Source organism: Peromyscus californicus, unplaced genomic scaffold (assembly GCF_007827085.1).
Source record: "Peromyscus californicus insignis strain IS unplaced genomic scaffold, ASM782708v3 Scaffold_23__1_contigs__length_62951481, whole genome shotgun sequence".
Lineage (NCBI taxonomy): Eukaryota > Metazoa > Chordata > Mammalia > Rodentia > Cricetidae > Peromyscus > Peromyscus californicus.
The window spans coordinates 36,676,150-36,689,104 of record NW_026294534.1 but is presented as its reverse complement, the minus strand read 5'-3'; the positions used below and the strand labels follow the sequence as shown (position 1 = coordinate 36,689,104).

The window sequence follows — 12,955 nt, the reverse complement described above, 5'->3', positions numbered from 1 at the left end:
CAGTCTCCATGAAAATAATTACCATAGCAAAATTTCATTTATTTGTCATCATTGAGTTCTGCATTCTAAAAAGGATACTCTAAGATTTAGAGTCTAAATATTGTGATCAAAAGAATCATTTGTTGTGATTACAAAAATGTCTTTCCAGAAAGGCAACATGTCTTTGAGTTCCCTTTTAACAAACTACACTGCATTCTGTGATGTAACACAACCAAGCCATTTATTTCCTCAGGAAGAAGAAGAAACAAACCAGTAACATTATCATCAGGAAGACTGGACTGAATGAAGAGCTAATTATCTTTAGCATTAACATCACGCTCTCAACAACTGCTAAGTAGGAGCTTCCTCTATAAAAGGCTGGCTTTATTTGTAAGAAAATATTTGCAGTCATCATTAAATCCTGATAAAAACATAAAGTTCTTTATAAATTTCATTGTTATTGCCAGGTGTTATCTTGAAAATATACCATATAAGTGGAACTTGAATGTCTTTCCTCTGTAAACACACATTATTTCATAAAACACACAGAATTTGATTTGAAATTAATCTAAATCACCTGGGACTTCAGCTAGGTACAGATCTATAAATCCTGAACAATTTGAGTTGGAAATTAATTGAAAATAAATGACCAAATGAATCAAGATACACTCCTTTAAATGGTGTGCTTTACACCTCTCATTAAGAACAGCACACTGAAACTGGTACCACACAAAAGCGGTAGATAAAGTTTTTATGGTACATGGCTGTTTCTGGGACACTTGCTGAAATAATCTAGATTACAGGAGAGGACTGGTATTGAGTTTCTGAGGGGACACTGCAAGGTAGAAGCCGCTGTGTTGTGATCTCTACACTCATAGCAAACCAATTCCTCGTGAAATATACCTTTGGCTTTGGAGATATTTATTGCTCAATCATCATCATAGATGAACTTTGGTTTGTTGAAAAATGGAAATTGTATTTTGAAAATGTTTATATGAAGGTCTAAAATTGTCAACCATAAGGGCAAGAGTTGATAACTCTTACCTTAAATTCCTATATGGAGAATTTTTTTATCAGAATAATAAAAACCTACTTAGATGAAATGACAATCTCACTTTATAAGTGATTCCTACTATTCTTTTCTATTAACTGGTAAATACTACCACTTTCCCAATTAAAACACTAGATTATAACTTTATGATTTTTATATAGTCCAGCCTGACAAACCTCATACGTAATATTTTGCTTTAATTCCATATTACTGATTGAGAATGGAATCTTATCCATAATAAAACAAAGGATCTGTTGTCATGAAAACATTCCTTCCTCATTTTGGACAGGGAAAGCATATTTAATATTTGTACTTTTTAGGAAATTCTTAGGTTCCTATGTTCTCAACAAATATGAAAGTAGAAAACTGTTCTACCATGTTGCTCAGTTTACATAATTATTTGAATTTGTCTGAATTGGATAGTAGAAAGTAAGGAAAACATAGTAAGGAAGAAAGAAAACAAGTAAAATAATATTAGATAATTCTGCGTGTTTGCAGGAGTGATATCAGAGAGCCTCAGAGTAGCGTTACCTGTGGGTCACAGGTTTTATGGGACAGCCTGACACATAGTTGGCCACTAAAAGGGTCAAATTCAGGATGCACTCAGAATATTCCTAACAAGATCAGAAATATGAACCCCCAGTTTTGATAAGCTTGGATAATTCTGTTATATGAAATAAAACACTGTATTAGAACTGATTAAGTATGTTTCTGAGTTAAGACAAACTGTAATCATTCTTCTTTGTTCTGTTTTTCATAATCTAAGTAAGTTAAAAATGTTTTTTAAAAAACATTTAGTGTGTATGTGTTTGTTGTGTGTGTGTGTGTGTGTGTGTGTGTGTGTGTGTGTGTGTGTGTACCATGGTATATGTGTGGAGGTCAGAATGTAAGGGAATCAATTCTCCCCTTATACAATATGGGTTTTGGGATAAAATTGAGGTCACAGCTGAGCCATCTTGCTAAAAAATTCTTCCCAAAAAGAAATGCTTTGATTTTATGTATCATAAGAGAAATTTCAGTTTTCAATTATAAGGTAATAATAAAAAAATTAGATTAATAATTAAGGCAAAATCTTGTACAATAATTATGACACTCAGCTGAAAAAAAAAAAGAGTCCCAAGAAAAGAACTAGTCCATTTTACCGAACAAAGTCTATTCATCATTTACAAAGATCACTATTTTAACACAGGATGCAGACATTAAATCATTCTTTCTGCTAAGAAATTATTGATCAAATGTTGCTAACAAGTTCTTAAGTATTCTTTTTAAAAATTTGTTTCAAATTAGCAAAGCATAGGTTTCATTCTGACATTCGCAAACAAATGTCTCAGTTATATTTGATTTAAAAAACTATGTCATTTGTAACATATGCTCGAAAAAACCAGGTACTTGATCAATGATAGTTGAGGTATTATCTAAGAATTACAGTTTTTACTAGAAATGTCATATAAATGTTATTAAAGACGGAATCAAAATATCTTATGGGAGTATATTTTTTTAAACTCTGAAAGGCCATGTTCTTAAATTAATACCCTAGTTAACTATGCTATTAAAGTTACTTATGTCTCTCAGTCCCCAAAAGATAAGAACACATAGTTTTACTGCTATCAACCTGCTTTTTTAATGTAGTATTTTGGTCACTACCATAACATAAAAAGTACATTAAATTAAATTTTTCCCATCTCTGTGCTCAGCAATTACTGTGCATTGTTAATTCCTAGAACCCATTTTATACAAACTCAATAATTAAAAAATAGTTTCTAGAAGAGCCAAGTTTTAAAAACATCTCCTGGGGATGGTAAAAAGTGTGGTACAAAGGAAATAGTTTTGAAATGAAGGATGAGCAATTGGTGATTTATTCTCTTGACAGCCATCTTAGTAGGCAACTTTGGATATGTTCCTTAAAGTTATTCCATTCCATTCCACTTTTCTTAACTAGAAATCCAACGAGTTGAATATAATGTTTTCTAAGTTCTGTTTCAAAATCAATGAGCCAACTACTTTAACAAAATCCAGAAGTACCTGATCAAAATATCTGGGGAATATTTACGAAATGTTGATTCATTTATCTAAACACATCAGTCTCACACTGAACTAAAAAAAAAAAAAAATGGAGCCTGGTGGTGGTGGTACATGCCTTTGATCTCAGTACTTATAGGAAGCAGAGGCAGGCAGATCTCTGAGTTCAAAGCCAACATAGTCTACAGAGTGAATTCCAGGACAACCAGGGCTATAAAGAGAAACCCTGCCCTGTCTCAATCAACAACAACAACAATAACAAGTACCCAATATGATAAAGATATCCCCCCCCCCGATGGATTATAAGTCTAACAAGTTCATCAACACAGTAGCATAGTTTTGGTGCGGAGAGCACAAGAAAAATATTTGATTGAATCGAATATCAAAATAAATTCTTAGGTTGTCCATATGCCGCAATGATAAAACATACAGAATAGAACTGTTGGTTTTATTTGATTCTCTTTAGAGGGCAGGCTTGGCTACAAAACATGAGTCTTGAAAAATTACTGAATTCAATACCTCAAAAAGTTCCTGATTACTAGACTTTACTTTTCATTTGATAAAATTTTTTTTCGGTCACTTCTGTGTTTTAACACACACCATGATGCTAATTAGATGACCTATAATGTGGAGTTGCAGATTAAACCTTTGGAAACTTGAGTATTTCCCTTTCGAACTCCATGCCTGCAATCTGTTGTCCCCGCTGTGTATCAGGAGTACCATCCTTAGCACGAGTTCTTGGCTCTTACCTTGCACATTGCTTGAGTGAGGGCTTTGCAGTGATAGTAAGATATTTATTCAGCGTTGCATTCACTTAAGAATACACAGCAACGGCTGGGACAAAATCAGTTGATTCTGTGTGCTTCTCTCCTGCCTGGCTACTTCCGAGAGTGCCCTCAGGAGGCTTTTATCTGCCTGATAGTTAACGATGACATATCTGCTTGTGTCTTCCAAGTGCTTCTCACTATAGCCTTCTGGTTACTTTGTAGAGGGCAAAGTTTGGCTTAGGATCCTTTCTGTTCCTTTCCATACTATCTTTTCCTTATCCAGGTTAAAATTTACGTGGCCTGACATACATTCTTCACCTAGCCGATTGGCTGATTTTCATAAGCATCTTTATTATTTTTTTTTTTAAAAAGATTTACTTAGTTTTAGTTCATGAGTGTTTTGCCTGCCTGCATGCCTGTGAGCCATGTGTATGGTGGTGCTGATGAGGCGAGAGGAGGGTGTTACAAATGGAGTTGCGGATGGTGGTGAGCTGCCATGTAGGTGCTGGGAACTAAAGCCAGGCCCTCTGCAGGAGTAGCAAGTGCTCTTAAACCACCAAGTCACCTCTCCAGCCCCACCCATAGCACCTTCAGCAGAGACCTCAACTAAGTTTTATTGCACATGGCAGTGACTATCTGCTGCTGTGGCTGCCTGAGTTCCAATATCAAGAGTGGGCGATGCCTGTCAAAAGAGGCTGTGGAACTGGGAAACTGGGACGCACATTCCAGGTATTTGTCATCTCTAGTCTTGACTGATGGAAACAGCCACAAGTTGCAAGCATTTAGTAAAACGAAAGATTAACAACACTTAGAAAAATATAAGGAATAAGTATCTGATTGTATAAGAATCAAAACGTTATTTTAAAAAGTATATTATCCTGTCTGTGTGGGTGCAGCACACTCACCACGGCATGTGAGGGCATGCTCTCTTCATGCACAGTGGGTGGGTTCCAGGGTGGAAGTCAGACCCTTGAACTGTCACAGACAATGCTTTGACCTAATGAGCCATCTCCACGGCCCAAGAACCTCAACTCTGAGTCTGTACCTCTAAGCACAATGAAAAATTGCCTTCTAGATGCCTTCCAGTAGTACTTTTCCCAGTTTATGAAAGTGGGCAGTTAATACATGCTGAAGTTCAGTAGTTGGGTTTTTTATTTGCATGCTGCTGAATATTTTAACTGGAAGTAACAGTTAGAAAACAATCATTACCTGGAACTCAGAAATAGCCAACCCTTTTGTACTGTCTAGATAATGCTACATGCAACACAGTGATACAAAGAGTTTTTCAAAACCAGCTTGAACAATACAGGAAACTCTTAAAAACACATATGTTCAGACTGACAGTCACAAAGCAGGAAATGTGGAAGGAGAGAAGAATTTGTCTTTACCTCATTGGAAACACCGGAAGAATGATCTTGAACATAATCCAGAGCCTTTTTAGGAGGCTGGGTGTAGATGCACCACAGAAGCAGAAGTGGAGAGATGGGATGGAGGAGAGTCAATGGCAGCGAGTAATGAACATGTGGAAAAGGTGACAACAGTTAGAAATCGAGCATCAGCTACACAGAAAGAGTGTCGTGAATGGACAAAGTGGCAGCCTCAGAGGAAGAGTGCAATGTCTGCAAATATTCCCAAGCACTGTGCAAAGCTGCTTGTGTTCAATTAGTAGATTTGTAAACTTAATTCGTCAAATCCAAATTAGCACTCCCAGTCTTTGGCCACAGCAGATTGCAAGGTCTATTAAGGAAACATCGGAGGAGTAGGTGGAGAGCATGCAGGTGGGTGTCCCTGTGTGGCTGAGGAGGGTTGCAGAAAAAAGTGCTGGTAATTTGGGCTCAACACAGAAATCGGTACATTCTCTGGAAACTCTACCCAATTATAGCAAATACATAGAGCAAAACAAGAGAGCATTTTCCCAATGAAATAAAATACATTTTAATAAGAGGAGATGCCAGAAAAAAAATAGGAGGAAACAATCCTCTTATTAGGTAATAGAAATGCCAGGAAATTTTGTTTAATATTCATTTACAGTCACATTTGATTCAGTTCAATAAAACATATAATGAGGCTAACCAAGACTACATTGTAATGCATAAAAAGGGCTCTCACAGCCATCCAGTAAGGAATATGTGATCAGCATCTTTATAAGTCCTTATGTGACATGGAGAAAGAACAAATCTGAGTTCTTATCAAATTGTTGGGCAGAGTAAGTGACATGCTCAATAGTTTAGGGTTTGTAAAAATGCATGTTACAGAAAACATGAAACCCACAAACAATTCCTCAATAGAGAATCAATAGTTAAAGGAAGTTATGAGAAGCCTGAGTTGACCATGTCCCAAACAGATCAATCAGACCCCATGAGGGCCAAACTAGAGGCTTTCGATATGGGAGTCTGGTGATGAGAGATCTGTTGGTGGCTCATGAGCAAAACTACAAATCAAGGTCCATAAGGCTTCTTAATTCTCTCCTTGTTACATCTCTCCTATTCAAAGAATCATTTTACAGTGGGAATATTTACAGTGGGAATATTCTGGCAATACATTATAGTTGTAACTGCCCAAAGATTTTTCTTGTTGTATAAAAAGCCTAGGTTTAATTTCTGACAATTTTGGACAAATTCCTTGACCTTTCTGGTCTGTTTTCTTGTTACTAGAATTGTTGCATCAGGAAGACTCAAGTCATTGGCTTGGGAACCAAGCGCTCTGTGGTGGCTTGAAAATTCCTCAGCAAACAAGAACTGTAGTACAGTCTTCTTGTAGATGGCAAGGTACTAGTTACTGTTCAACTAGACCAAAATGCACTGTACACAATACAGCTCTCCCCTAAGCTACTTCAACATGATAGATTCGCAGTTAACTGGATGTGATTCTAATGCGTGATTAGGAGAAAACATACGGGAAGCGAATGAACACATTTAGGCATTTTGGCACCAAAGCGAATTTGCACAAAGCTGGAGCACATGTATTTTAATCCATCCAGCTTTTTGTTCTCGACATGACACGTCTCCCTTCTGACAAGAATATGCTTCAGAAATCAAACAACATCCTCCTATTTGTCTAATAGTAATTGTCTAGCCTCACTTACCGGACGTCCAAACTCCAGCTCTGAAAAGAATTTATACCAGGGCTCATTTTCTAAATCTATGTCATCTGGATTTATGCGACCAGTCTAGAGCAGATGTGAAGGAAAAGGGAAGGAAAAGGCACACTGAGCGAAGTGAGGGAAAACGCCGTGTGGTATGAAAACACACGCGCATCCACACGCAAACATGCATCGGACTCGTCCAACAAACCTCAGCAGGACAGAGCGGAGAAAGTAAGATACCATGAGCAAAATGAGGGTATGAAAATGAGGGTCCGTGGCATCCCTGGGGTCCCTGTCGCCGCCATCGCTAACGTTTTAGCCTGATGCATGAACTAGGGAAATTATCCTGGTAGTGACAATACAGAAAGAATGGCAGGCCAGACTATGAAGACAGGTCCAAACGAGGAACCAAGGGGCTCTCCTGGATTGGTCAGTCTGCTGTCCCTGAAGTTAACTGGCAACCAGCAGCGGCCGCAGTGGTCTGCAGTATGCAGATATTGCAGATGGGGCGGGCTGGAGCATGGAATGGTGGGGATGAGGGTGGAAAGGCGGGGGGTCCAGGAGCAGGAAGAACCCCAGCAGAGACGGGATCTGACCATGCCTTAGCCTCGGAACGCAGGCTGAGCTCTGCTTCCCCACAGCATGAGAGAGGGTGAAGAAGGAAGGAGCTCACCCGGGTGGGAGAGAGAGCTGGGGCGCTCGGACTCTGACGGGGTGCGGGGACACAGCTCCGGGGCGGAGGGGAAGGGCTACGCAGGCCATCTGTTGAGGGCGACACCGAGAGAGGTTTCCGGCTGGGTTCCCGGGGAACAGGTGTCGGAGTTGTTGGGAGAGGGGGCTGTAAGAGAGAGGGGTGAGGAAACACTGGTTCGTTAGACAGGGGCTCTTGATGGAACCTGAAGGGGGACACCAGCTGGCATTAGTCCTAGAGACTAATATTTCAGGAAGGGACTATGCCTGGGCTGACTGCGGGGAGCAGAGTCCTTAAAAATGGCCCACCATAGCAAAGATCTCAAGGTCACAAGTCTCTCCAAAAGTGAAGATATATCTCATTTTGTGATTCCATCTCCTCATGATGACTTGGAGCGAAAGGAGGGTGTGGGTAGAACCAGGCTTTTCATAGTAGGGAAGGAAGGAGAGGGAGGGCGTGGAGTCTAATTGACTTGCCTCTCAGGTGGTTTGTGAATGTTGTGTTTAAGATAGAAATGCCAGGGGTGTCAACATAAAACAGTTGAGAAAAACAAATACAATTACTTGAGCAATAGAACATATACATTCAGCCTTTCCTCAACCCAGTGATACCCTCAATGTTTATTTTACAATACATACCCGCTAGATGATGTCATGCTGGTTGCTTTTCTATAAAATGGCACTTGAAGTACCATATATGTGCACTACTACCTCTTTGATATATCTCATGTCCCTAATTAAATGTGTATAGTTGCATAGTACAATACATCAAGTCAGAAAAAATTCTAAGTTTTTTGATCCCCTAAAAGCCATTCACTCCAGCCAAGAGAAAAGCTCTGATACCCACACTACCATCCAGGAGGGCTTCTAAACACTCACTACTCCAATCCTATATTATTCTTAGAATACTTACGGATCTCAAAGATTCCCACTGAGTAGCTCTATAACCCTATAGTGCTGGGGGCGTTGAAATATTCAGCATTCCAAAAAAGGCCACCATTCTGTCATGAGCTTATTGTAGTGTTTCACTGTCAATATATTACAGTGGTTTTATTAATGCCATTTGGTCTACAGTGAATGATACATTATTCCCACAACATTTTCAGTGGTATAGCTTTATTTTAATATTTTTTATGAAAGAAGATGGTGATATTATAGTAACTACACACAATGATAGAAAAGTTTGAGGCATCATAACAAAATAGTGCAGAGGCCAAGCTTATGCATTATCTGTAGTGGCAGTGATTAGAATGACTGCAGAGTAACCCTGGCATATGCTTGGGACTGATGCTGGAATAACACTCCACTGCAGCACTCTTGTACAGTGGTTGATGGTATCCCCATGTGGGTATCTCGATGGGCACATGAAGGAATGCATGTGTACACAAAATACTACACTGTCGGTCAAGCATAGAAACTGTCTTTTTAGTATTATTTTACTTTTGGTTATGAGGGTTTTTTTTTTTTGCCATAAATAACAATTGAAGAGGTTATTCCATTAGAAAGAGAAAATGCTGCAGAAACGCTTGAGATATTGCTGTGGGATGTCTTTCTGTATGCTGTGAATATGTGTTACTCTCACTGGTTGATAATAAAGTCGTTTGGCCAATGGCGAGGCAGAATAAGGTTAGGCAGTACATTCAAACTGGAGATGGAGATAAAGAAGGGTGTAGTTAGGAGACACTGTGAGCTGCTGCCAGGAGAAGCAAGATGTGAGAGAACATGTAACACTACGAAGCCACATGGCGATGCATAGATAAATAGAAATGGGCTGAGTTAAGTTGTGAGAGCTAGCTAGCAAGAAGCTTGAGCTATTAGGCCATGCAGTTTTGTAGTTAATATAAGCCAGCTGCGGGACTGGGCAGGACACAGGAAAACTTCCAGCTACAAGATATTTAGCCCAATTTATGTCAATATTACTGCTGGTTTCCACTTTATAGTTAACAGTGCAATCTGTAGAAATAACATCTTCCAGTAATCTATTCCCATTGAATTTAAAAAAAAATTACAATAACTATTTTCCATTGAATTAAAAAATTTGATTCAGTAGTTATGAGTGTTAAGATTTTGTTGGTGATAAAGTGTTACTTTCCCCCAATTATTTAGAAGATGTCAGTTGCAGTGTGTAATTGCTTCATGGCATAACTTTGCTGGAGCCTTTATCTTTGAACAGGTAACGTTGGAGAGAATTTACCAGTAACTTTGTGCTGTTCAGAGGGGTGTACTATTTCCTTCACAGGAAAGAGACCTCTGAACGCCCAAACTCCATAGTTCCTAATACTGTGTACTTAGTGGCTGTGAGCTCTCGACTTAAAACCTCTGCTGGGCCACAGAGTGAGTTCCAGGAAAGGCACAAATCTACACAGAGAAACCCTGTCTGGAAAAACCAAAACAACAACAACAACAAAAACCCAAACCTATGCTTTCAGCTACAGTGTTTTGTTTTGCTGGGGGAAGCTAGAAGCTTTGGAGGGGGGGTGGGGAGCTTCAAAACACTATGAACAGCAGGGGGCAGCAAATCTACTAAACAAATAGGAAAACAGGCTTTTTACCTTCACTTCGATTTGTAATTAAGAAAACCTGTAACAAATGGATAGACTGCATTCTCCTTTGTAGAGATACATTTCTATAATAGAATCCAGGGAAAAGGAGCCTATGTCTATCATTCAGCTACAAAACTTAAAATAGCAATTTCCTGTTATTAAATTTATTTATTTATAAGTACACATTTATAACGACATTTATATAGTTGTAAAATTTATTAAATCTTGCTATTTCACAGAGCTTCAGTCTATAGTCACAGCGAGCAACCTGCTAGAATCTGCACAAACAGTGACAAGTCTTCCTGTGTGATTCTGGGGTGTAGTGAATGGTGCACACTTGAGCAGAGCCTTTGTTTTCTAGGCTGGGTGTGGAGGCACACACTTGCAATTGCACGTACTCAGGAAGCAGGGCCAAGAGGATGGTGAGTCTGAAATCAGCCTGGACTACATAGCAAGACCTTGTCTCGAAAGAACATAAAACAAAACAACATAACCTTCAAAATAACCCTCAACAAATTGCCTGTGTCCCCACCCCCCAAAAAAGGGGCATGCCAGACCTAGAACTGTCTCTTTGCTGTGGCTGACCTATTGAGTTCCTTTAGTTATAATCTAATGTGTTCTGGAACTACCTCTAAAGGACACAGAAACACTACAACGTCCAGTGACACATGCAGACAGTCGGATAACTGGAGCATAGGCAGACGAACAATGTCACTACTCCATCATTTCCCTCAGGTCAGGGAAACTCTTCTTCGTCCCCAGCGAATATGAACACCTAGGAATCCACTAAATGGCAGTTACCTCCCAGTGTGAGTCTCACATTGGCAGAAGAGAGCTGATGGATATCTTGTTTTACTCCTGTCCGTTTTACGAACCAGATCTCTGGTGTGAGAGGAAGTGCCTCAGATATGCTAAAACCCGAGCTTACATGTGATTGTTCTTAAAAGGCTCCCCAGAATGTGTCATTTAATTTAAAGTTTTCCCAGCTTAAAAATCTTTAGATGCTTTCGAGGTCAGAGAAACTCTCCTGCTTTTCAGTCTTCTCATTGAGTACACACTCTCTATATGATCCTAAACACACTGGAGAACCCATGAGTTTGTTCTTGTAAATGCTCTTGGCTTTTAAGCGTCAAGTCATAGGTTGCTATGCCTTCTATTTATTTTGTTTTCAGAGCAAATACTATTGCATAATGGGATAATTCTTCATGGATCAAACCATCAGATAAAACTTCTCAAACTTTTATGCTTTAATTCATATTCACTGGAGGTTTACATTGTATTTCAACTCATCCAATGTGTATTCCTTTCTGCTATTATTATTATATGTAAGCACAGCTAATATATGAAAGGTAACAATGTTTTTGCAGATTTTTTATTTTATATTTTAACTCATCCAATGTGTATTCCTTTCTGCTATTATTATTATATGTAAGCACAGCTAATATATGAAAGGTAACAATGTTTTTGCAGATTTTTTATTTTATTAAGCATAAAAACAATTAACATGGCTTATCTACAAGTGTATCCAATTCAGATGATTGCTAATGCTTTTATTAATATGATCCCAGGAGAGTTGCTATGATTGTCATATGGAATCTGTATACTGGAAATATAGTCTAATCTGTGGGTCAGATCAGCTAAAGACAAATTTCTGGGGATTGCAAGTCTTTCTATGGATCAGACATTAGGCCCATTTAGTCAGCACTGAAATTTATAATAATTAAATGAATATTTGATTATGATTATTTGATTATTTAATGAGCTTATGAGCTGCAAAGAAATGCATTTACTTTTTGCCTTCCTGTTAAAGCCCATTAATAGACAGATATGCTCTCAGTTCCTAAGGATGAACACAATCTTTTTTTTGTCAGGGTTTGAGAATTTCTGTTTGGGCAGACATGTTCCTTTTGCTTCCTTCATACCTCATGGAATCACGAACGCTGAACTAGAGTTATTGGTGACTTCCATCTGTGTCTTGATGGAGACTCACTGGGCCTCATAGATAGATTCAGTCTCTCACCAATTTTACCCATCAACTGCAAAAGTAACACCAGGTCACATTCACTTAGTCACTCAAGGAGTTATTTACTACATGCCAGGTATTAGGTTAGGTATGGAGAATAGATAAATGCTGAGTCAGACATGGTACCTGCTTTCAAGGAACCTAAAGCATATAGTGAGGAACCCAGGCAAGTGAACAGGCATGTGCAAGTGAACAGGCAAAGTGGGATATCCTGCATGTATCCAGCAAGGAGAGATACAAAGCCACTGCTGAGGGTGAAGAATCCCCTAAGGAAAGTGTACCTCTGACAAAGCGGGGTGTGTGCATGCAGCTTTCCATAAAAAGAAAAGAGAGGTGGTGAGGAATCCTTCCCTGGAAGGAAGAACAAACCGTGCCAAGGTCTGATGAGAGGGGCCCGAAAGCCTTTTGTGTAGCTGGCAGGGAGTGAAACCACAGGATTTGGGTAGGTTTTATTTGTTGTTGTTCTTTGGTTTTTGTAAATTATATCAGAAGAGTTAGATTTTGTTCCAGGGACAAGAGAGAGTCAGGAGGCTTTTTAAAAATTATCTGGAGACTAGATTCACTAACCAGGGAAATGAACGTGTCATGGCAACACAGACAACAGACAGTTGTCGACTAGAAGGAATACTTGGTCATGACATTTCTCCCTGTGGGTAGGAGAGTGAGGGGGATCCAGGAAAATAGGGATGCTGACAGGATTCTCTGGGAACTGAAGGGAACAGTACAGAATTGCCTAGCTGTCTATATAATTTTCAAAAATTAGAACTGAAAAGAACAAAGGGGTGTTCTCAAAATACC

At 39.0% G+C, this 12,955-nt stretch overlaps 1 protein-coding gene across 50 annotated transcripts in view; it reads right to left on the bottom strand.

Annotated features, from left to right (window-relative positions):
• Window positions 1–12,955, bottom strand: part of Sorbs2 (sorbin and SH3 domain containing 2) — a 316,642-nt gene that overhangs the window by 37,862 nt on the left and 265,825 nt on the right. For 25 of the 50 annotated variants that reach the window (XM_052752150.1, XM_052752149.1, XM_052752154.1 and 22 more), the window contains 3 exons: window positions 7,575–7,739; window positions 6,902–6,985; window positions 5,205–5,261 (listed from right to left, as the gene is read on the bottom strand). The exons of 8 other annotated variants lie outside the window; for them this stretch is intronic. In XM_052752150.1, coding sequence (XP_052608110.1) covers window positions 5,205–5,261; window positions 6,902–6,985; window positions 7,575–7,739 — 306 coding nt within the window. The remainder of the gene's footprint in view (window positions 1–5,204; window positions 5,262–6,901; window positions 6,986–7,574; window positions 7,740–12,955) is intronic. 17 more of the 50 variants (XM_052752161.1, XM_052752195.1, XM_052752200.1 and 14 more) reach the window with 4 other exon arrangements.